The 21,600-nt window shown below is 50.4% G+C and overlaps 1 protein-coding gene and 1 long non-coding RNA gene across 5 annotated transcripts in view; one reads left to right on the top strand and one right to left on the bottom strand.

The window, feature by feature from the left end:
* The first annotated feature begins 1,781 nt into the window (after window positions 1-1,781).
* LOC142361865 (uncharacterized) lies at window positions 1,782-5,941 on the top strand. 2 transcript variants are annotated; one of them, XR_012764483.1, is made up of 3 exons: window positions 1,782-1,943; window positions 2,992-3,085; window positions 5,590-5,941. It is a non-coding gene; the product is annotated as an uncharacterized LOC142361865 (long non-coding RNA). The 2 variants fall into 2 exon arrangements; XR_012764484.1 differs by lacking the exon at window positions 1,782-1,943 and adding an exon at window positions 1,965-2,016.
* Window positions 5,942-12,442: 6,501 nt separating this feature from the next.
* MIPOL1 (mirror-image polydactyly 1) overlaps window positions 12,443-21,600 on the bottom strand; it is a 200,516-nt gene continuing 191,358 nt past the window's right edge. For all 3 annotated transcript variants that reach the window (XM_075425450.1, XM_075425449.1, XM_075425451.1), the window contains one exon: window positions 12,443-12,845. In XM_075425450.1, the coding sequence (XP_075281565.1) occupies window positions 12,689-12,845 (157 nt within the window). In that variant the 3' untranslated portion in view covers window positions 12,443-12,688. The remainder of the gene's footprint in view (window positions 12,846-21,600) is intronic.

Genomic DNA, 21,600 nt, shown 5'->3' with positions numbered 1-21,600 from the left:
TTTCTTTCAATGTTTCTGGGGCGGGTTGCGGAGGACGGAGCCGTGTGCCGGAGAAACACCCGTCGCGCTGAAGCGTGGGGACGACCGGCACGGCCGAGCTTGCGCGGGGGGGGGCGCGGAGGGGGCCGCGCCCGCAGCGGGGGTTTGCGGGGAGCTGCGGGCCCACCGGCGTGCGCGGCTCCGGGTGCGCCGGTGTCCTTGCTGCTTTGGTTTGCGTTTTTTAATTCACGGTGCCGCGATAGGTTGAGGGAGGGGGGAAAGGAGAAAGCCACCCGCGGCGGTGCAGCCTGCCGGGTGCTTTGCGGCCGGAGCTGCCGGACCCGGCGTTTCTCCCCCGGACGGGACGAGGCCCGAGGGCAGCTCCTCCAGCGCTGCTCCACCTCGCCCCGGGCCGAGCTCCCAGCCCCACATCCCGCTTTGTAGCCCCGGCTCGGATCGACCCCGGTAATAGCAGCAGCCGCGCTGCTCCCCGACAAGCGGCATCGTCGGGGGGGGGGGGGGGGGGGGGAGGTGTGTGTTTAAACGTGAACAGATTTCGCTGTGCTTGGCCCGCTCCGTGCACGGCCGCCAGATAAAAGAACTGTGTAATTCTCGTAATTACCACATAATTGCCCCCCTGACGGGCTAGGGACAGCGGCGGCAAACCAAATTTCAGGATCGTTTTAGAAAAGAACAGCTAAGCCAGCGTCCCGGAAACCTCACCCGGTTCCTCCAGCAGTGCTACCCGGGGAAAAACGGGAATAAAAAAATAAAAATACTGGAGAGCCCCTCCGCCGTGGGCTCTGCAGGCGCGGCCGGATCGACGGCGGGGGGCCGCGATGCGCGCGCGGAGGGGAGGAGGTTTACCGGGGGTCCCGGCCCGGCTGCCGCATGCGGGTCCCGCAGCGGGAGGGAGCGGGGGGTCGTGCCCGGGACGCCGGGTTTGGCCGGGTACCCCTTCGCCCCAGCAGATCCCCGCAGCCGGGGGCAGCTCGGGGCTGCTCGGCACCAAGTCCGGGCAGGTGGATCCTGTTTAAAGTCCCGCTTCTTCTGCCAAGAGGAGCTTCGTGCGAACCGCGACGGGGTGAAGCCCGCTTTCAGCAGGACTTTACTCGTCTCCCACAGCCTGGTCCGTAGAGAACATGTCACTGCAGAGTGGAGACATTGATTTAATGCCTTGGGCTTGTAAGCAGAAAATATCAATCGACCGACAGCGATAAGGCAGCAGGTTTCACATATCAGCTGAGGAGCATAGACCGCGTGTAATGGAAATATTCGGGGCGTGGGTAATAAAAGGGTTTAAGCGGACCGGCGCGGCTCCAAACCTCTCGCAGATAAGGAGCGGAGCCTGTCACGGACGCGCCCTTCGCCACTCGCCATCAAGACCGTGTTCCTTCCCTTTCTTCTCGTAGGAGAATGGTGGCTGCGGTGGGCAGCGACCCACTGACACGACAGGGATGCGGCTCGTGTTCAAAATGCGGGTCCCCGGCGCAGAGAGGGCAGCTTGCTGTGATCGGTTCAAGACTTGGAAGTCGACAGAGGGGAGAAGAGTCCCCTGTTTTCCGTCCGGCGCCCAGCTGCCTTCCTGCTGCTTTCATCCCGTGCCCGAGAAGCCCCCAGCCACAGTGCAAAAATCAGCCAAAACCAGTCTCCGCAGGAGGAGGGTGCATCCCCCCCCCCCCCCCAAACACGTAGAGGGGATCTTACGAGCATCTCCTCCTTCCAGCCGGGCGGCTCGCTCCCCGCCGGGAGGGAAGGAGCCGGCGGGCGAGGGGGGTCTCGCCCGTGGGGGGGGGGGGGCGGGCTCGCGTCCCAGCCCTGCGTCCGGGGCACGGGCAAAGAGGGGTCCCGGCAGGCTGCGGGCTCCGGCCGTCGCCGCGGTTTGCCGGGGAACTTCGTCTGTCCCCACACCGCAACCACCTCCGCCCGGCCACGTGCGAGGGGGCGAAAACGGCTCATTTAAGGTCGTTAAATACAAGCGGGGAGCAATTCGGGGCGGCGGGGGACCTCGGTAGCCATTTATGCGGAGTTTGGGCGGTGAGGAGGCCCCCCGGGCCGGGGCGGGGGGGGCGTCGGGAGCCTCGGCGGGGCAGGGGCCGTCGAGGCGACGCGGCGGGGCCGGGCAGGGGCAGCCCCGGAGACGGGACCCGCAGTCGGGGACGGGACAAGGAGCGGTCCCCGGCGAGGGGGGCTGCCCCAAAGGGATGGGGGCCCTCGCCCGCGGCACCTGCCCGGAGCACCTGCGAGCAGAGCCTTCCCTCCGGCCGAGGCGGGAGTCGATGGAATAAAAACATCTTCAGCCGCCCAGACGAGGGGGGAGAAACAAAATCACAAGCACCTCCCGGGTTGTTTTCTGAGTGCGAATGGACAACACCGGCACCTACACCGGCACACAGTCGGAGGGTGTCCGTTTGTGGGAAGGAATTAATTTCAAATGTTCGGGGCTAAAAGGGGAGAACAAATATTTCCCGGTCAGTTTTTCCCTCTGAAACTTCATGGTGTCAATATAATAGAAGTAAACCGTAAAAGAACGGCGCGAGAAAACGCTTCAGCCGCTGGCATAGCTTCAAAAATAGTTTTGAAACGTTGTGTGGATATTGAATACTTGAATGGCTACTGGTCCGTCAACATAAACCCAAAATAAATGAATTCTCTCGCTGTAACGCCAACTAGCCTTTAAAAGAGCAATCGACTTGATTTTAATTTTACAGCGATGTTGTAGACAAAACGCTTGATTGCGATAACAATGCCCCTTGTATTATTTCTTTTCTGTTATGGTAAAACGGGATCTAGGCATATGTGTGCGAATACATGTGATAGTCTGAAAAAAATGTTTTAAAACCAGGGACTCAATAAATTATACCTCTCTTGTGCATTTCCGTGATAAATTTAATTCGCGAAGAAGCAAATTATCCTCGTATAAACATGGGATAGAAAGTTCTCTCGGGAGGCATATGGATGCATATATTGTCTACATTAACATATATATAATTAATGCTTATTTGTTTCCAGGGGAGACAAGTGGAAATATACACAACACACAATGACCAGGCGAAATTCACACCACAATCGTGCACAGAGAGTGAGCGGGGTACGGAGCATACACGTAAGTCCTCGCAAAACTCCCACTCTGCAATATTGTGTTAGGAAATATAGGAGAATGGTTAATAGCTAAAATAAAAATGCAGTTAGTTCGGTTACATAAATGCCAAGGGCGGTGCTGCAAAATGGGTCATTTTTTTCCTCTGAATACAAACTCCGGCTTCTCGGCTACTAGCATAGGCAGAGTAATAACTAAAAAAATAGATCGCACTTTTTCTGCAATTTGCAGTGTCGAAAGGTCTTTTTCAGCGGGAGATAAATAATTGAGAGAAGAGTGGAAAACGGGAGGCGATAAGAAGAAAACCCGCCTTTGTTCTCTGTGGTTATTTTCTACTAATTATTCTGCCCATTGTGACAAAGTAGCAGTTAAGGGTAGATTAGTGTAAATAACCTCTCATTTCGCTCCCAAACCGTACAACTTTCTGGCCCAAGCCGTGCCATGGTGTTTGTGTTTCTCCCCTTCACCTCAAACAGAAACTCATTGAGATTTCAGATCTTTGAACTTTAGACCGATCAAACCGCCAGCGCTCACCTTTGTCTCCAGTCATTAGGATTTAAAACACATGTAGCCCCGTGGCAGAATCCATTTGTCTCGACGAGGGGGAAAAATTGCTATCTCCTCTCCTGCCCCCCACCCCAAAACTCCTACATTTAGCTGAATCCATTGAAAGGATCATTTCCTGGCATGGCGCCTGTGCTGCGGGACCTCTGCTCGAATGGGTTCTGCCCAGGCGGGTTATTTTAGGGGAAGTTCGTCGTTATTTTGCTATTACTCTTTTACCATCGGTGATCTAATTTTTCCCACCAAATGTTCTTACACCTGCTCGTTACTCCTGGGGGGAGCTACCGGCAGAATGGGAATTACTACCGTTATTATTACTATGAGCGTTGTTACCACCGTTCTTCCAGCCCGCAGGAGGGACGTTCGCTGAACCCGAGCTCCGCCGTGCCCCGCCGTGCCCCCCTCCCCCAGCCCCGGGGCTGCCTCCGAGGTCTCCCCGCGGCGGGGGAAGGGCTGAGGAGGGCGGAGGCGACACGGGACCGGGCCACCCCCCCACCCTCTTGGTGACCCGAGGCTTCCCCGGCGGGCGGCGTTGGTTGCCCACCTGTGGTCCAGCCCAGTTTTAGGGGGCTGCGACCCCTTGTCCTTCGCCATCGCCGGGTCCCCGGAGGGGACGGCGGGGGCCGGGGGTCCCCGGATGGACCTGTTTGGGGTGACAGCGTTTCTGCTTCCGAAACGGGGCCCGTTCACACACCGCTCGGCGCCGGAAGGGTGCCGAGGCCGCCGCCGTCCGGGGGAAAGCCCACCCCCGTCAGCCAGAGTGGGGGTATCGCCCCTTCGCGGACGGGGCACCCCTGGACAGCGAGCAGTGCTGCCGTGTGCCCCCCCCTCCCCGGGCTGGCACCCGCATCGGGAGCGCCCCGGGAGCCGCCCCGCGCCGCTGAGAGCGGGACACGCGTGATCCCAGCCCACGCCGCGCAAGCGGGGCAGGGGGGTGCGAGGGCTCGCGGGGAGCCGGCCCCCCCGCGGCAGCCGTTTCTGCGGCCAACACCGCCTTCGTGCCCGACACCTCCAAGGGCTCCCCCGTGAAGCATCTGCCTTCGCCATCTACTGCGCGGTAGCCGAAATCTGTTTTTCCCCTTGATTCCTTCTCTGCTCCCAGCCGGCCCGGCGGGTTGCTAACACACATTTCCTCCGGTTAAGACCGGCGGAAAATGTAAACATGTTGGTAACCAGGAGGTGGGCCTCCTCCTGCAAACCGGCATCTCTCCATAGTGACTCCCAGTAATGACCTCTTTAGCATAATAAAGCCCCGGGGGCGGGGAATCTTTGAACTGCGGGGCAGGAGATTGGAATAAGAGCATGTCTGAACTTACTCAAATGCATGCAACAAGTTTTCTAGTTCTAAGGTTATCTGATGTGACCAACAGACCCTTTCCCTCTTACTTTTTTTTCCTTGCCTCGTTGCTTTATCTAAGGAAATACAAACTTCAGGTATGTTCTATGAAACGGAAAGGGAACAAAAAACCCCAAAAGCAACAAAACCAAGGCCCGACCCCACATTTAGTGGAAAAAAATAAGAATAGAGGAAGACTCCTGTTTAGAAGGAGGGGATGCTCTCGCCTCCAAACTCACGGCAGCAGACCTGACATCACTCCCCTGTCACCAGGAGCCCTGGCAGACCCACCAGAAACTGACAGCGGAGGGGGGACCCCGCTCATCCCCAGCCGCCCACCGGGGTCCCCCTTCCCCGCTCCTGGTCCTTCGGGGCCGGCGCCCACGGCCTCGCCGTCGCCGGGCCCGGCGGACACCCGAGCAACCCAGGGGCCTCGGCTCCTCTCCCCGACCCTCCCTTAAAATCGGCCCCGCCGGGGCATCGGTGTCCAGAGGACGGAGGAAAAAAGAGCTGCTGTTGCTGGCCGGTGCAGAGCAGAGCTCCCCCCCGCCCTTCCCCGGGCAATTGTTCCCTTGAGCCCCTATTAATGCGGGACATATGTTATCCACAGGCAGTAGGCAGCGGGAAGACTTCGCCATCGAACTTGTTGCTCAACTTACGAAGCGGTTCTCATCTTCTCATCAAAAGCCGCCGGTCTTTCTTCAGCCGTATGGACAAAAACGTGAACAACAATGCCCGCCTCCCTTCACTTCAAAAGCTGCCAGCGCGGAGGCTACCCAGAGAATTTTCTCCCTGCCTTTCATTCCCGGTTTGAAAAAAGGCACTACAGGGCCAAGGCGCTCCTAATACTCTTTGATGGGGATTGAATTCATTATCTCCAATAACACAATTGTGCTTGGCCAACGAAAAGAGCAAAGTAATACTCATCTAGAATTAGAGAGCGGGGCTCAGAAGAAAGGGAGCGGGAGGTTGAGGGGGGTGGGGGCATTTCAAAGGAAAAGCGGGCGGGGGGGGGGATGAGAAAACACCTATATCGTAAATCAGCTTGGAAGGAGGGGGTCCCCAGCAGTTTAAATTACAGAAGTGTATTAAGTGGCGCATTGTACGGCTCCCGGCGCCTTGGTGGTCTGACTGCGCATCCCTCCCTCCCTCCGTCGGCCGGGTCCGCACCGGCCGGGGCGGAGGATCTTGACACTTCCCTCCCCGGGACGGCCCCGGGGCCGGGGGGCCCCGCCGCTCCGATGCCTGCCCCGGCGCTCCCCGGCGCCCGTCCCTGCGTCAGCCGGGCTGCTGGCGGGGGGACACCGGCCCTTGCCCACCGCAGCACCTGCGGTCCCCTCCCGCTCCCGCCGACTTCGCGGATGCTGAGCAGCAGCGTGGAGCAGCCGCAAGCACAGCGCAGGCAAACAGCCCCCTCCCGCCCCCCTCCCCGCCATCTCCAGGGACCGCAGGGACACCCCGAAGACTGCCCTAGGATCGGGGTGGGGACTCTCAGCACCATCACACCCCGACAGCCGGGGCAACGGGCGTGCAAATACACCCCCAACATCCCCTCCCCCCCGGGGGGTTACCGCCTCCGGGGCCGGCGGGCACAGCCCCTGGTACCGCGGAGTCGGTCTCGTCGGTGGAGGGGCGAGAGACGGTGGAGGAAGGGACGAATGAATGAATGACGGGGCGAATGAATGAATGGGCGAACAGGGCAAATGAATGGATAACACACACGAAAAATAAATAAATAATCGCGCACAAAAACCAACCGATTGGAAAACCGCTGTGTTAATATGAGAGATTAAAATATTTGCCTGTTTGGCTTCCAGCGTAAGTGTTTTCTGCCGGGTGTTATCCAAACAGCCGAATTTTCAAAGCCAAGCAAAATACAGCGGCGAGCGGCCGAAGGCACAGCGCGAGTGAGGGCCCGGCTGCGGGGCCCTGCGCGGGTGGGCGCCGCACGCGTGCCCGCAGCCTCGCGTGTCCGCGCCGCGGGGGGGGGACACGGGACACACACGACACGCACCCGCCCCACCGCAGCGCCCGCTCGCGTTGCCGAACTTCCCAGCGCCCACGGCAAGGGCCCCCCGCCCGAGGCGGGCCCGCGGAGGGGCGCGGAGCCCCCGCCTCGCAGCCTGGGTGCTCCCCGCACCTCGCGAACGGCGTGGGCCGAACCGCCGCGCCGAGGCGGCCCCACCGCGGGGGCCCAGCGAAGACACTCGGTCACCCGGGGACCTCCTGGCTGCTCCCGGGGGGGGGGGTGAGCAGGGGAACACCCCGCTTCCCAAAGGCCAAACCGCCCTCCGGGGAGCAGGAGTCCTCCCACTCCACCCTAAGCTGGGAGCCGGGCACCCTGAACTGGCCAGCTGATGTGGTTCCCTCTAGGAACAAGAAATCCCGTCGCCTGCGGTGGGAGGTTTGCCCCAGCGAGGGACACTTTGGCCAAAGGGGGGGCACGGGGGGAGAGAGAGAGACCACCGCTCCCAGCCCCGCGGGGGTTTCCTCACGTGCGATACTGCTGACCCTGCCGCCTTGCCTCTCGCAAGGCAAAGCTGACCTTGACAGGACTGGTTTCTGAGGATCCACACTCCTCCTTTTAAACACTGCCTGGGCAGGGGATAGGTTTTTCCTTTTTTCTTCTCCTGGTGAGTGTGGACCAAGATTGCACTGACCTCAGCAGAGTCCGAGGTTCAAGGATTTCAGGATATTTCCCACTTCGTAAAGTGTCTTAGGGGTTTATTTGCATTTGAGGGGAGGGGGCTGCTTATTTGTTTAAGAAATTTTAAAACTCTAGAATAAGGTGATTGTTCCCAGGGAAAGCAGAAGCAAAACACTCTTGTCTTTGACCGAAGCAGGAGCAAACCTCACGTTGTTTCTGCTGAGGTCTGTTTAGACCAAACATGCATGTTAACTGGCTAACTAAGCGCTTTACTGTTTGTAGTTTACCTCCCCGTGCATAATGACTTCTCCAAAGTGTACATTAAATGACTACATACTTCATGCCCAAGAATTACTTTTTACAAGTCAGCTTACCTTAACGATCAATGTGCCATTTATACTTTTACACAATAGACTTTAATTGTTACAAGGGAGCCCTTTGGTCTATGAGAAATAATTTGTTTTGTGCCATAGCACAAACAGAGGATTAGGAGTTCAGGTAAGGAATAAGCAGCAGCAGCAACAACTTAATTCCTAGGCAACAAAGATCCTGCTTTCACGCCAGATTTCTTTCTAGTAAAAAAGCAGGACACGGCACCATCTCCAGCTCACTGGACCAGTCAGACGTTAGTTAGCCTGCATTTCTTTCTGGCTTAAATCTGTTCAGGGTTTCCCGCCCTTCATCCCTTCCAGGGCCAAAAGTTGCATGTAATGCTATGCAGTGCTAAGTAAAAACAAACACATGAGATTCGCCAAATTAAATAGAATTCCTTTTTTTTTTTTTTTGAATATCATGCTCTAACAGGCAGAGGTCGAAGGCAGCTCTGTGGATTTAATTTTTAGCATTCCGTATTTTCAGTGAAACTGGTACAAAGGCAATTAGATTTAAGAGTATCACTTTCATTTAGACTGATGATTGATTTTTTTTTTTTTCCTTTGCTGTCATCGGCATATCCCAAATTCGGGTAGAAACTATAAAAACCAAGCAGGTTTAGGACAGAGCCTCTCTTTCCATTCCAGCGACTGGGCTCTGGCAGAGCACCATGGTGGCCCGACCCTCACCCTCCACCTCTGTGGGGTGGCCGGGGGGGGGGGGGGGCACCCCTTGCTGCTGAGTCTCCATGGGCGTTCCAGTGGAGAGGACAACTTGTGCACACGCAGTGGGCAAAGACACTTGGAACATTTTCAGCTTTGGAAACAAACGCAGGGAGAAATGCAGCCCGAGCTCTGACTTTCTGACTTCAGCCTGTCTGGAAACTTGCCTGGCCATCGTCAGTGACAGGCGGCCTTGAAATTGGGACTTTGAGGGTCCCATGGGGGACTCCCTCGGGTGGGTGGGCATGGAGGGAGCCGTGGGCACCCTCAGCCCAGGTGCTTCACCCCCAGATGCCCCTGCTTTCCCCTTTGCCTTTCTTGGCTATTGGTGCCCTTTGACAACAGTGAAGGTGGGAATAGCTTGCTCAGGTCACGATCTCTTCAAAAATTAAATAAATACAAATGAGGGACACACAAGCTGATGCAGTAAAAACTTTTTGCATGCCTGTGTGAGTGCACTAGGTCAAACCCGCTTGAGAACCAAGATGGATACGAGGCAGCCAAGAGATACATAGCAATGTCTTGCTGAATGAAAGCAATCTCCAAATGCTTCCTCTTCCCTTGACATCTGTCTTTTGTGGAGTCCTACTTCAAGAATTAAGCCATCTGAGATCACCCTCCTAACACCACTAAGCAAGGGAAAGAGGTGTTTAGGGATGCTGAAGGAAGGCTGGGAGGACTCTGGGCTGCGGGTGGTTTCTACTCTTCCATTCTCAGCAGGGTAGATTAGCTGGTGGGTTTCATTCTGCCGCCTCTAGGAATTTGGGAAAGACCAACCTGCTGATGAGTTCCTTCCTTGCTGGGACTCAGTCTCACCCAGAAACACACATAGAAGCACAAATACAGACACAACTGGACTCCAGGCATCGCAAGGGGAGAGCAGCACTGAGAGGTCAGCTGCTTAATGCAGGTCCACCGGCAGACAACAGCGTGGACCTCTGCCATGCTCAAGCCCAATGAAGGCTGGAAATACCTTGGTGGCAGAAGCAAGGGGGGCTTCAGAGGTACTTCCAGCCTCTGGTTATCAGCTCTTTAAAACAGGGACCGTTGTTTCACTCTGTTACAGAGTATGGTACAATTCATGGGTTACCAGAATGTAATAAGTAAATAAGACCTAATTAAATAATAGCAATTCTAGGTGTCCCTGATAGATGCACAACACTTTGCAGGATGGAACTGCAAGAGCCGCTCCATGTGTTTTAGCAGTAGTTTGGATTTTTAAAGCTTGGAAAAACTGTATGTGTTTTCAGACTCATCTTGATGCTGTTTCTTTCACTAAAAATAAAGAAAGGATACAGTATTTTTCATATACGGTCTGATAACAGGGATTCTGGTAGTTCTGAACTTTTTGGCAAATACATATACATCTGAGAAACCAGAACATTTCAGTCTACCGTACTGGCAGATTTGCCAATACCTTTAAGTTTCTGGTAACATGCAAGACTTTAATATGTGTTAATATGTTTTCTAAGGCATAAGTGTGTTCCCATTGTATATATTGTCTCCATTCTGCAAAAGCTGGAAGAGAATAAAAGCTACAGGACATATTAATCAGAAATGACTGAAAGGAGTTGTTCCTTTTCAAACTTGTGATTTCAGAAGAAGGAAGGTCACTGTACTTAACCAGTTGGATTGCTTGTGACAGGGCAATCTAAGAACAAACAGTCAATATATATATTTTGGATCGAATACTTCTTAACAGTCAGATCCTCCGGACTGCAGCAAATACACAACATGTGTTGATGAGGTCCTGAAGTACAACAGTCCTGTTACTATGCCAGTAACCTTAGTAAGGAAAAAAAAAATAGGAGAGGGAAAACCACAAAGAAAACATCGGCTGTCATTATACTTGAAGAAAGAAAAAAACCCCTTTTTCTCTATTTTTCCCTGGAAGTATCAATAACGCCTTTCAATATCGAGCTGCAAACCACAGCTAAAGCCCTATGAAAATAGTCAATACACAGACACACGAAGACACAGAGCTCTTTAATTTACCAAAGGCACAGGCCGGAGCTCTCTTCATCTGCAAGGACCTGTGCTCTATAGGCTTTGCGGTTTGGCACAAGCAACACGCCCGAGCCAGTATGAGCGGAGCAGGATACTCAGAAAATTAAAGATCTAGGTGGAAACCCCCCCCCCCCCCCCCAACCCCCAAAAAAAGTTTTTCCAAAATTATACTGGTTTAATTACAAAATTATTGCTCGGCTTACTAAACATAGGGGCGTCTCAAAACGATCACGGGAGGAATCAAAGCTGGGGCAGCCGAAAGGCGTTCGGGATGGCAGCGGGGAACAGGGGCGTTTGCCCGGCGCCCTCCTCCTCTCGCCGGTTTGGGAGCGGTCAAAGGGGCTTCGCCCACTTTTGGGGGGCGGAGGGGCTCCCCGGGGGGGAGGTGGGGGGATTGGGGGCTGCTGCCGGCGCTGCCGCCGGCTCCGGTTCCCCGGGCGGTCACTAACGCGGACCCGCAGCGCAGACCGCGTCCCCGGCAACGCGCGGGGAATCCCCCCCTTGACCCCACCCCCCCCCCCTGCCCCGCAGGCACAGCCCGGTCCCCGGTGCGTGGGCAGCCAGCGCCCCGGGGAACCCTCCTCTTGCACAGAGCTGGGGCCCGGCGGCGCTGAAGCCCCCCCCCCCCCCCCAAGCTCCTAAAAGCTTAGTGCCCCCCACCCCGCCAGCCCCGGCTGCTGAGCCGGCTCCCGCACACCGGGGGATATCCTCCTCCTCCTCCTCCTCCTCCTCCTCCTCCTCCTCCTCCTCCTCTTCTTCCTCCTGTTCCCGGCTGAGTCCCGGAGGGTCCCGGGCGGCAGAGGCCCGCGGCACCCTCTCTCCTCGTCGGGGTCCCCTCCGCTCCCAGCCACCGACGAGGCCCCCGGCTGCCGCTCCCCGGCGGGTGGGTACCTACTACAACCGCCTCCCCCGCTGAAAGGTCCTTTGTTTACTGTTTAAGGACGAATAACCGTTCTTCTCATCTACAGTTTTCATTAAAAAAGTGGACATTCCACACCCCCCCCCCCCCCCAGGTCGGGATTAAACATATGCCAATGGCCCCTGTGAAAACCATGAAATCAAGCCACCTCCATGCCAACGGGTTTGCAGCGTGTGTGAAAATGCCAGCCCCGTCGAGGGTGCATGTGAAATCTGATCTTGCTTCGGGTTCAGCCGAAAGACCGAAATGATTCATGCTTGACCGTGTCTCCTTGATATTTCTTATTTCAGTTTTTCCTGCTTCCTCCCTCCTGTCTCCTGGTGCACGCTCATTCCAAAGGGGCCTTCAAACACTCGAGGAGTGTAAGAACAATGCTATACTCAGTATTTCCTTGAAGGGTTTTATTACTAGGCTATCTAGAACGAAAACAAACGGCATTTCGCAAAACACCTCTTTAACAGAAAAGCAGCCGGCGGTTGTTAAAAAAGGGGAGGTTACGTGGCAAGCCACTGGTGCGTTTAACAGTATCCTCTCTTTCCTCCTGAGCTGCACGATATTTGGTCTTTATTTGAAGTAGTCATCATGAATGCCTGACTCCTGCCTTCAGTTTTAAGAAGTTTGCTCCCCAGACGACGGACAGCATTTTTGCTAGCAGGGGTGGCACCAATGCCTGCAGGCGAAGGGAGACAGTGCTGAGCAAAAAGGGCCATGGGCTTCGGGAAGCCAGGCTCACGCGAGACCCTGGAGAACCAGGGAGAGGACCTGCGACTGTGGAGCGTGAAAGAAGCAGGGATGGGAACAACCAGCAATGAGGGCTTGGAGGAAAGACTGAGGACATGGAAGGGCGGGCTATAAAGCAGACAGTAAGCAGGGGAAGGTGGACCAAAGGGTCACAAGCCAGGAGAAACTGAGGGAGGCTGGGAAAGGGAGATGACTGCAGGGAGCAGATGGCTGATAGGGGATAGGAGACAGGGTGAAGGTGGACCACACCTGGAGCAGCTGTCTGCCTTTCCTAGCAAGTGAAAAGTAATAGGAAAGCAATCTACTGGCTGTTCCCCTCCGTGCAGACGATAGGAGATGTACAGTGGAAGTCCGCCTCTGAACACCAAACAAGGAAGCTTGCTTTTTTATGTTTGTGTTTAAGGTTGAATTTTGACCCGGAGCTGACGTCATCCAAATCAAGGGTTGGCTGCTTCCCTCTAAAGGCAAAAGAAAACCAAGGAATCCGGTTAAAACAAAGAGTTATTAATGTCTGAATATCTCCTGGTTTGAGCTGTAGGGAGCGGCTGACTCAGGGGTTTCAGAAGCTGCCGTCACCTTTGCTCGTGGTCAGGAACAACCACGGTAGTTTATTTGCAGTATGCACCAGGCCCTTTATAAACCTGTGGAAGGACAGTCCCTGCTGCTGCACTGGGCAGTCTCAGGACTTGCAAGATAGGATCATGAGGTGTTTCTTGGTAGTATAGTGTCACAGTGTCTCCAGGTTGATCTTAAAGCATGTAAGAGCATGTGGAGCCTACTACTGCAAAAGTTACAAAGCTATAGGCAATAGAGACTCAGGTTAGATAAGGGGCTGGCTGGGTGGAGCTGGTGAACAATGCACGAAAGTGCTTTTCTTTCACCGATCTTGGTTCAAATTAAGGTTAAATTCCAAGGGGAGTGTATTTTTTTTCTCTCTCCTCAATCTCTCTCCAGGAAGAGATTTTAAAGGGCATCATTTTCAGTTAAAAAAAAAAAAAAAATCACAAAGAAAGATACATGTTAATACAAATGTAGCATTCCACAGAGGGGAGCTAAGAGCTGCTGGTGTCGCACCCACAGCTTTTATTCAGCCAACGCAAGTTCAGCAGTTTCAGCACCTGGCAGGAGCAGGATTGATCCTGCTGTCAAGAAACAGTTATAGCAAAAGCAAGACTGCATACAAGCCACAGAGTCTATACAGAAAAAATGCTGACACACAGGACTAGAAAATGGGATCATGAAAACAACAAATAGAATTCTAGTAATTTTTACTAAAATGGCATAGTTCTTACTTTGTATGTCTTGGAAATCCATACCTTTATGCTTGGAAAACAGGTAAATTAAAATCTTCTCTAAGCAAGCATATAACAGAAGCAAATCAAATACGAATTTTGCTATTAAATCTACAAAATTAGGTCCTGCATCTAATGGAAAAAAGCAAAAAAGGCTTCCAGCTAGCTACTCTGAGACCTGCTTTTTCTGGGGATGGAAAAAAAAAGAAAAAAAAAAGAAAAAAGAAAGTTGGATCAGCTTCTTCACAAAGCCAGCTTCACAGAATTTGTTTTGCCGCCTGTCCATCATTAGTTTTCTGCTTTAAAGCCAATGTTCCAGGGCACTGCAGGAAAGTGCAATAGATTCTGTGTCCTTCCAAAATCTGAAAGCAGAAATGCAGTCTCTCCTGTGATAAGAGCTCCCCAAAGTGCAGGGGCAAAGGTGGCACACATTTAATGCTGGCTTTTCTTTGGTATGACAAGAGCTCTTGAAAATCAAAGGGGAAATCTGTGGTCTTGATCCCATGAGATAGTACGAGTTTGCTATAGGGGAGTTCTTGGCTTTCAAGGGAGTCCACATGACCTCTGCACACACGCTGCTCTCTAACTAGAGGGGTGCAGCCAGCTCTGCCATGCTCAGGGCCATTTGTCATCTCTGTGACTGCTTTTGTCTTTTAAGAAATATGAGACATTGAAATATGTTATATGCCAGCACAAACTACCATTTCTCCTCTCAGTAATAAGACTTATTTGCCACATACGCAGTACATACTACAGAAACACAAAAACCAACCTATCTTTTCTGAGATGTGCCTCTTTTTTCCCATCAACACAAAACATTTGGCCCCATCAGTAAAATGAGTGTTCGTAACACTGACCCTCAGTAGTTCCTCATTACCAGAAAAAGGCTGCAGCATGGACTCAACAAGTGATGGCTTCATGCCTCTTACCTGGCTTTATGTTCCAAGGTAGCCATGCTACATGTATTTCAACCTCAGTGTTAACATTCCTAGGAATACTTTGGTCAAAAACTACTGCCACGCCACACCAGTCCACCTGAATAAGATCTCTTTCAAGTGCTGCAGAGCACACAGCTCTGACAGAATTGCTTAATCAAATAGTAGTAATTTAGGGTCCTTCTGTGCCATGGCTGGTGATTGAATGCAGCCATTACTGATGGACCTGAAAGCTGAGTTACTAGCTGGATACCCCTGTAGCCATGAGACACTGCTGTCAGGCAGGGCAAAACTCAAGCGAATTCAAGGTACAGCATCATAGATTTTGTGAAGTGTCCGCCTGAGAGGGCGGATGCTCAGCGCTGGTGTTCAGCTCTGCAGTTCTATTCTCGTGATATCCTTCCTTACACGTTTGAGTCCCGCTTTTGACTTCCTCCCTCTTACCCAGCATCAGTGCAGTGTTTCTCACCCCCTTTTTCACGGCCAGTGCAGTATCACTCTTCCCGCTCAGCAGCTGTCATCTCTCTCTGCCATCCCTGCCTGCCTCCTGGCACCGCTCCCTGCCCGGCTCACGCCAAGAACAGCCTCGCCCCCTCCCTGGGAGCAGAGCGATACTCCTGCTCATCAGATCTGCCCCCCAAACCACTTCTTTCCGTTCACATTCCACTAACCTCTACCCAGCCACTATTCTTACCATCCTTTAACTTAGCTCAAATTACAGTGTAATTAAAATCACCATGGAACACAACTCAACCAACAAGATTAACTACACAATCACTTCGCATTATTTTTGTAGCAGCCTTACTAGACTTTCACCTGGCTTCAGCTCTTTTGACTTTCAGATGGTTATGATAGGGACCTATTTCTTTCCGTATTGGAGAAGATTCATGGCCCAGCAACAAAAATACAGGACACAGGCATCAATGTTAATGAAGCAGAGTTCACTGAAATGAGCTTCCTAACTCCATTTTACCATCTTTCTTTCAGCTTACTCTTTCATCATTGTTTTCTGCCTCATCTTATCTTCTGCCTGGTCTCTAGCACATCCAGAAAATTTTAGGGAGGGATGGACTACAAATACACCTACTCTGACTCTAGGACTGACACTGGGCACGAGGTCCTGGGGTGATGCTGTGCCTTAGAGAATGAGCACGGTCCTAAAAATCAGGAAAGTACACAGTAAGGGCAGGGAGAGATCAACTCCATACAGACCATGTCTGAGAGCGGGAAAGGAGCGCTGTGTCCAATTCAAGCATCTGCATGCCCGAGAATTAGAAATGCCTTACTGTCTGAGCAATACCTGATAAGTGATATCAGAAACTCACCCTGTTCAGTTCATCCAAGAGAAGATTAATGGTGATCTGTTAATCCAGTTTTCAAAATGGGGAAGAATATGGGACAGTAAATTGCTCTTTAAGTTCTCGGGAAAAAGCAGTTTAATGAGACCTTCTTGTCTGAAGTTGAAAGAAGACAAAGACAGACTAGAAAACAAGTTCAATAACAGCAGTAGATTCTCTGTGAAGTCCTTAGTCAAGCATCTGTAATTCCCCACACATCTGTAGTTCCACCTGAAAGCCTGGGACCTGCTTGAGGGGTGGCCAACAGACCAAGGGGTGCTGGAATTACTGCAGTTCTGGTTGGTATCCAGCTTTCCTAGGGTGAGTGCACCAGAAAACCAACAGTAAATCAAGCAGGAGGAGCCTGCCATGTGGTTTTTATGTGTTGAACAATTCTACGGGGTTTCTCACCTTTACAATGCTCAATAGCTTTTCAAGCCAAAGAAATAATTTTCTTTGGGTTGAACGATATTACATGCACATATTCTAATCAGCATAAATCGACATGGTAGCTAGCGAGATACATGTGTTGTGTATGAATCACCTAGGTAAAAGAGTAACTGAATAGGAACTAAAGACATAATTTACAGGTTTTGCAAGGCGGGGGGGTGGGGTGGAAGGAGGGAACAGGACATGCCTATGGCAGGTGGTGGTATATCTCCTACACATCCTGGGTCAAGAGGGTAATATGTGGTTCAGCCTGCCAGACCTTGGCTTGCTTTACCACTAGTGGAAAGCAATAGTCACAGCACCTAGTTAGGCACCTGCAGCAGGTGGTTTTAGAAGAGCCCTCAGAAGATAAAACGTCAGTAGCACTGAAAAAAAAAAATAATATGACTTTTAATGAGATAGGAGGTAGCAGGTCACCCAATAACAAATGGTCGGCTCTACAGGAAATGAGGCTGTGTGAGGGTGAAGTTCTGGATGAAACACCTCATAACGTGTAATGTTAGTCATTTGCAGACCAGATTTCAATGACTGGAAAATTACAAGGATAATGCCGTGACTGAAACTCAGGGTGGATAGTCACAACAGGCTGTTGTGCATTTGCTTTATAGGACTGTTGAGAACAGTCCTGGGGGATTTCACAAAACCACACACTGATGAAAGCGCATTTTCTTTAGGCACAGGCAGTTCAGATTTATAAGAATCTTACTCTAGTGGCTGTTAGAGCTCCAGGGAAATAAAGTTATTGTGAGCAGACAAGCAAAATGTGGAGGAAGCAGGGCTTTTAGCTGCTTCAAAAGCAATTGAGCTGAATTTCTCCATTATGCGATCAAAGAGGAGCAAAACTATGAAGCTTTCTGGCCTTTGTTCCAGTGCATACTTGTTGCTGTATTCAGGTGTTCCATGCTGTTGTTGTGCAGGCAAGAGCTGTCCCTCTCACTGTCCGCAGATACCCCTGTACACTGGCAGCACAGTCCTTAAGTCAAGCCTTTGCTTAACACAGAGCGCAGGGTGCATTTGCACATCTTTGCTCTTGCTGCCTGACCTAGTAATCGAGCTGTGCAGAGGAGCAGCCATCACCAGGGCACAGTCCAGGTTCGTGCACCTGTGATGTGTTTCTCTAGCAAGGATGTGCAGAAACTCTGAACGTACTCAAACAACTGGATTCTGTGAATGGCTTAGGCTGAGATTTGATTGCCCAAATAAAACAGAAGTGACTTCAGACACAGACAGGCGTTAGCTGTTGTCAAGGGCAGGAACGGTGTTAAAAAGTTGCTTCCAGTCCTCTATGGACACAGAGGCCAATGGTTCTCTGTTTGCTGAGACCCCACAGCCAGATGGTATCTCAAGACCCTACAAGGATCCTCCACTGCTCCTCCCTCCCTTTTTGTCTTGACCTCTCCTTCCCCACTTGGCTCACCAGTACATGCAGCACCACCCCTCTTGGCCACAGCTGGTCTGATCAATATTTATTGGCTGGCTTTTATGAGGACCTGTACTATTAAGGAAGAACTTAATTCAGTATAGGAGATGTCTGGGCCCAAGTGGTCATACGGTCTGAAGGGCCAAGTGAGCATCGCTACCTTGGCAGTGCACGTGTGTGCAGCAGACGAGGAATTTGGTACCCCTAGGGAAGGGGAAACAAGCGTCATCTAGCCAGCAGAAGGCATGACTGCCCATGTTGTGCTGCTGCTGGGCATCAGTTACTGCACGCAACGCATCTGCCCCCTGGGATAGTATCCCCTGGGGGAACAGTCAGTCCCCAGGACAGCACTAACCTTGCTGACCCCCATTCCCTATGACAGGTCCCCTAGAAATCCACTCACTTTCACAGTATCACCCCTATATCTTTGGATGCCCTGGCACTGCACAGGTTCCCCTTCAGCTCCGAGGGAGCCCGTCCCCCTTCTGCAAGGCTGAACATTGCTGCTGCTGGCAAAAGGAAAAAATAAAACATGTTAGGATGGTAAAACTCAGTCTCCTGGGAAGTTGTAACCAGCTCTGGAGGTTCTTCCATGGCCCAGTAGCCAAACATTAGTCTATAAAGCAGTCCAACAGGGGTATTATTTTTCTTAAGAGATTACAAAATTCCCTTTGTACATATAAAATTTGTTGCTGATATGATCTTCTAGCTTGACTTCAAGGAACTACTGAGCAAATAAAAGTACATTAAACTTTAAGCCACTGAATGACAACTGTGCTATAGACATGGCCCTTACTTTTATTCATACAGTGGCAACTCATTATCTTGGACTAATAATGGAGACAGCCCAGAATAAATCCCTGAGAGCTGTAAATTAGCAGATCTTCCAGATGTTCCTAGTGGTCACCAGTCTGGCCCAGTAAAAAGGCTGCAGCCCCTCTTAGCACCCTTTTGACTGAGCCAGACTCCGTGAGGTTAACCAAGGCCTGCTCATTCTTTAGTCACTCAGACAGAAGAAGCCATGACCTTCTAAGCCAGAGAGTGGGAGTGCTTAGAAATATGATAAAGAGCTGTGGATGACTAGAGGTGGCATTTCAGAGCCAGAATAGTGCTCTGACATCTGGCAGCGCTGCCTACACCAACAAAGTTGGTAAGATATGCCTGAAAATCCTCAGTCTAGTTGGGTCAATTCTAATCAAGCCCAGAGTGAAGAAATACAACATACAGTCAAATGCTTATTTAGGCATTTCTTTAACCAGTTTGGCGATAAAGTACTACTGTTGTCCATTTTCCTTTTAAATGTGTGCTGAGATTTATTGATGAAAATTATAGAAGGGATCAGACCCCATTAAATATAATTCAATCTTTACTATTTTGATATCATAACTTTTTGTGGCATAGTTATACCAAGAAAGCCTTAGCAACAGGACAGCTGCCACTTCTACTGCTCAACCCGTGAGAAGCAGAGGGGACACTGTCAATTTTCATATTGATTATACAGTCATCAAACCAGCTAAATGTTAATTAGAAATGTTGTTTAAATTTAGAACTAAGGTAGCTTGCCCTATCAAACAAGAATTTACTGAAAAACCTGAACACAACCAAATTTCAATGAATTTCCTAGCCTTATGCTCACACTTCAACTTTGACACCCACTTTCAAATATTACAGCAGTAATACTTTGCTTTGACTTCTATGAAGTTTTCAAGACTTCTATGTGTAAGCAAAAGAAAGTGTTTCTGTCACTCATTGTAACAACTTTTCCTCCTTTTCTATGTCTGAAGCAGGCAAAGCTTCCACACTTACACATTTTTGGATTTCGACCAATTCCGTTCTGTTCTTCTGTTCAAAACTTAATTTTTGTTTTGCACTTTCTCTGTTACACTGCTTTAGCAACAGCAGGGCAGTCCAGGTGTCCCAATTTGTGCCTTCCTTGCCTAATAGGAAGAAGAGTCCCATTTGAAGCTATGATTTATCTACATCTTTCTCAATTTGCTGATTTGAGCTCTTAAGCCTAGGCCCAAAATGTTTGATATGGTGTTTTGGATTCCCATAGCTCCATATCCATATCCTAAACCGTGGATATAGAGGCCTACATTTCTGGACTGTAGGTAAGGGTAGTGTCCCCACCAGTGAGGATATGGTAGAGCTGGTCTGCTGTACCAGTCATAGCTTCAAGCATTTCATTTTCTGCACTACCATTTTCAACCAAACTGACACAACAAATGCCATAGCTGATCCTATTCCTAATCTTCATCTATCTGTGTGTCTCCCTCTCTTGATTAACTCTGTTGTTAACGTTTAGTAACCATCTTCTCTAATATTGATGTTCTCCATGCCTTGGTACAATGTAAGGGGTGAGAGAGAAAATTTTCCCTATATAAAGTGGAATAAACAAAGCTGATCATTTTCTATAGCATGTTAATGCACCAAATGGGGTGATATTAGTGCTACGAGCGTGTGTTGATGGAGATTTCCTACTGTTTGTTATTCTATTTCTAGTCCAGTATGCTGTCACAGAGGCTGCATCTGAGTTGAGTATGTCTCTGAATAAGCTAAATATCCAAGTGAAGAAATTAATTAATTTTTTAAAAAGTTTATTCTTACTTACAGATATCTTAGAAGCAAGATTTCAACTTCTAAATTGATATCTGTATCAACTCAGACACCAGTAGCCTCATTCCTCAGAGACTGATTTTTGAAAACAGTTTACCTCTTCGATCACAAAACTTGTGAAATAGTGGCACTGTGCCAGTGGAAGTCAAATACTAAAGAACAAAGTCCTGAGGCTTCAGACAATGAATTAGAGTAGTACCAAGGCAGTTTTTAATTTGTGCATCTTAATATTTTTATCTTTTTTTTTTAATGAGTTTGGTTTTGGAATTAATTCCGCTAATATTTAGTTAAAGAGCAAATATACCACAGTTTCCATCCTTTGAATTCTTGGGGAAACCATTACATTTTTCAATTTTATGCGAAATACAGTGTGCACATTCATATGTGAGTATTAATCACCTTAAATTCATGTAATGTATTTAGCAAAGTTTATCACAACCTTGCTTTAGCACGGCCACTGGGAAGCGGTTGTGACCAGTTCTACTGGGTATATCGCTGTTTTACCATACGACAAGGGATCTGCTTCTACCATGTTCAGAAGCCATTCAGAGAACGATGAACTTCTGTGAATGCAACAGTGTTTGGACCTTTGGCCCAAGGTAACTCTGGAGGGAACATGCCAAACTCCTCCTGGTGACAGCTTCTCAGAAAGGAGTGTGACCCTTCGCAGCTGGCAGCTGGCTGGGCAGCATACTTAAAGCATGTGCACAATCCTAACGATGTGCTCCAGGACTTGGTGAACTGGGGTGCTTTCAGTTTATACATTCTCAACTTTTTAAGTTTCAGTATAAGTTTCAGGTTAAAAGTTACAAGAAAATAAAAGGTGATTTTCTTCCTTTTTAATAAAAAATTAGACCACACATTGCCCCTGCCCCCAACTTCTGCCAATGGAAGGAACAGAAAATCAACTGCAGGTCAAAGACAGCTTTTCCTTTTCCTTGAGCTATTCTATTTTACCTGTTCAGTGCACCTTTCCAACCTGTTTATTGGCTGGTCCTGCACTCACCACCAGGGTTAGAACTTACTCCTCACTGTACATAGTATGCCTAAGAGTAAAGCACTGAAGGATTTGACCACTATTCCTGTATTTGATTAATTTTACAACCAAGTCTTGGCTACCCACATGAAGCCCTAAATTCTGAAAAAACTTCTGGCTTTGCATT

This window comes from Opisthocomus hoazin, chromosome 7, assembly GCF_030867145.1.
Source record: "Opisthocomus hoazin isolate bOpiHoa1 chromosome 7, bOpiHoa1.hap1, whole genome shotgun sequence".
NCBI classification, from domain to species: domain Eukaryota; kingdom Metazoa; phylum Chordata; class Aves; order Opisthocomiformes; family Opisthocomidae; genus Opisthocomus; species Opisthocomus hoazin.
The sequence above is the reverse complement of the archived record's forward strand: the minus strand, read 5'-3'. Positions and strand labels throughout refer to the sequence as shown.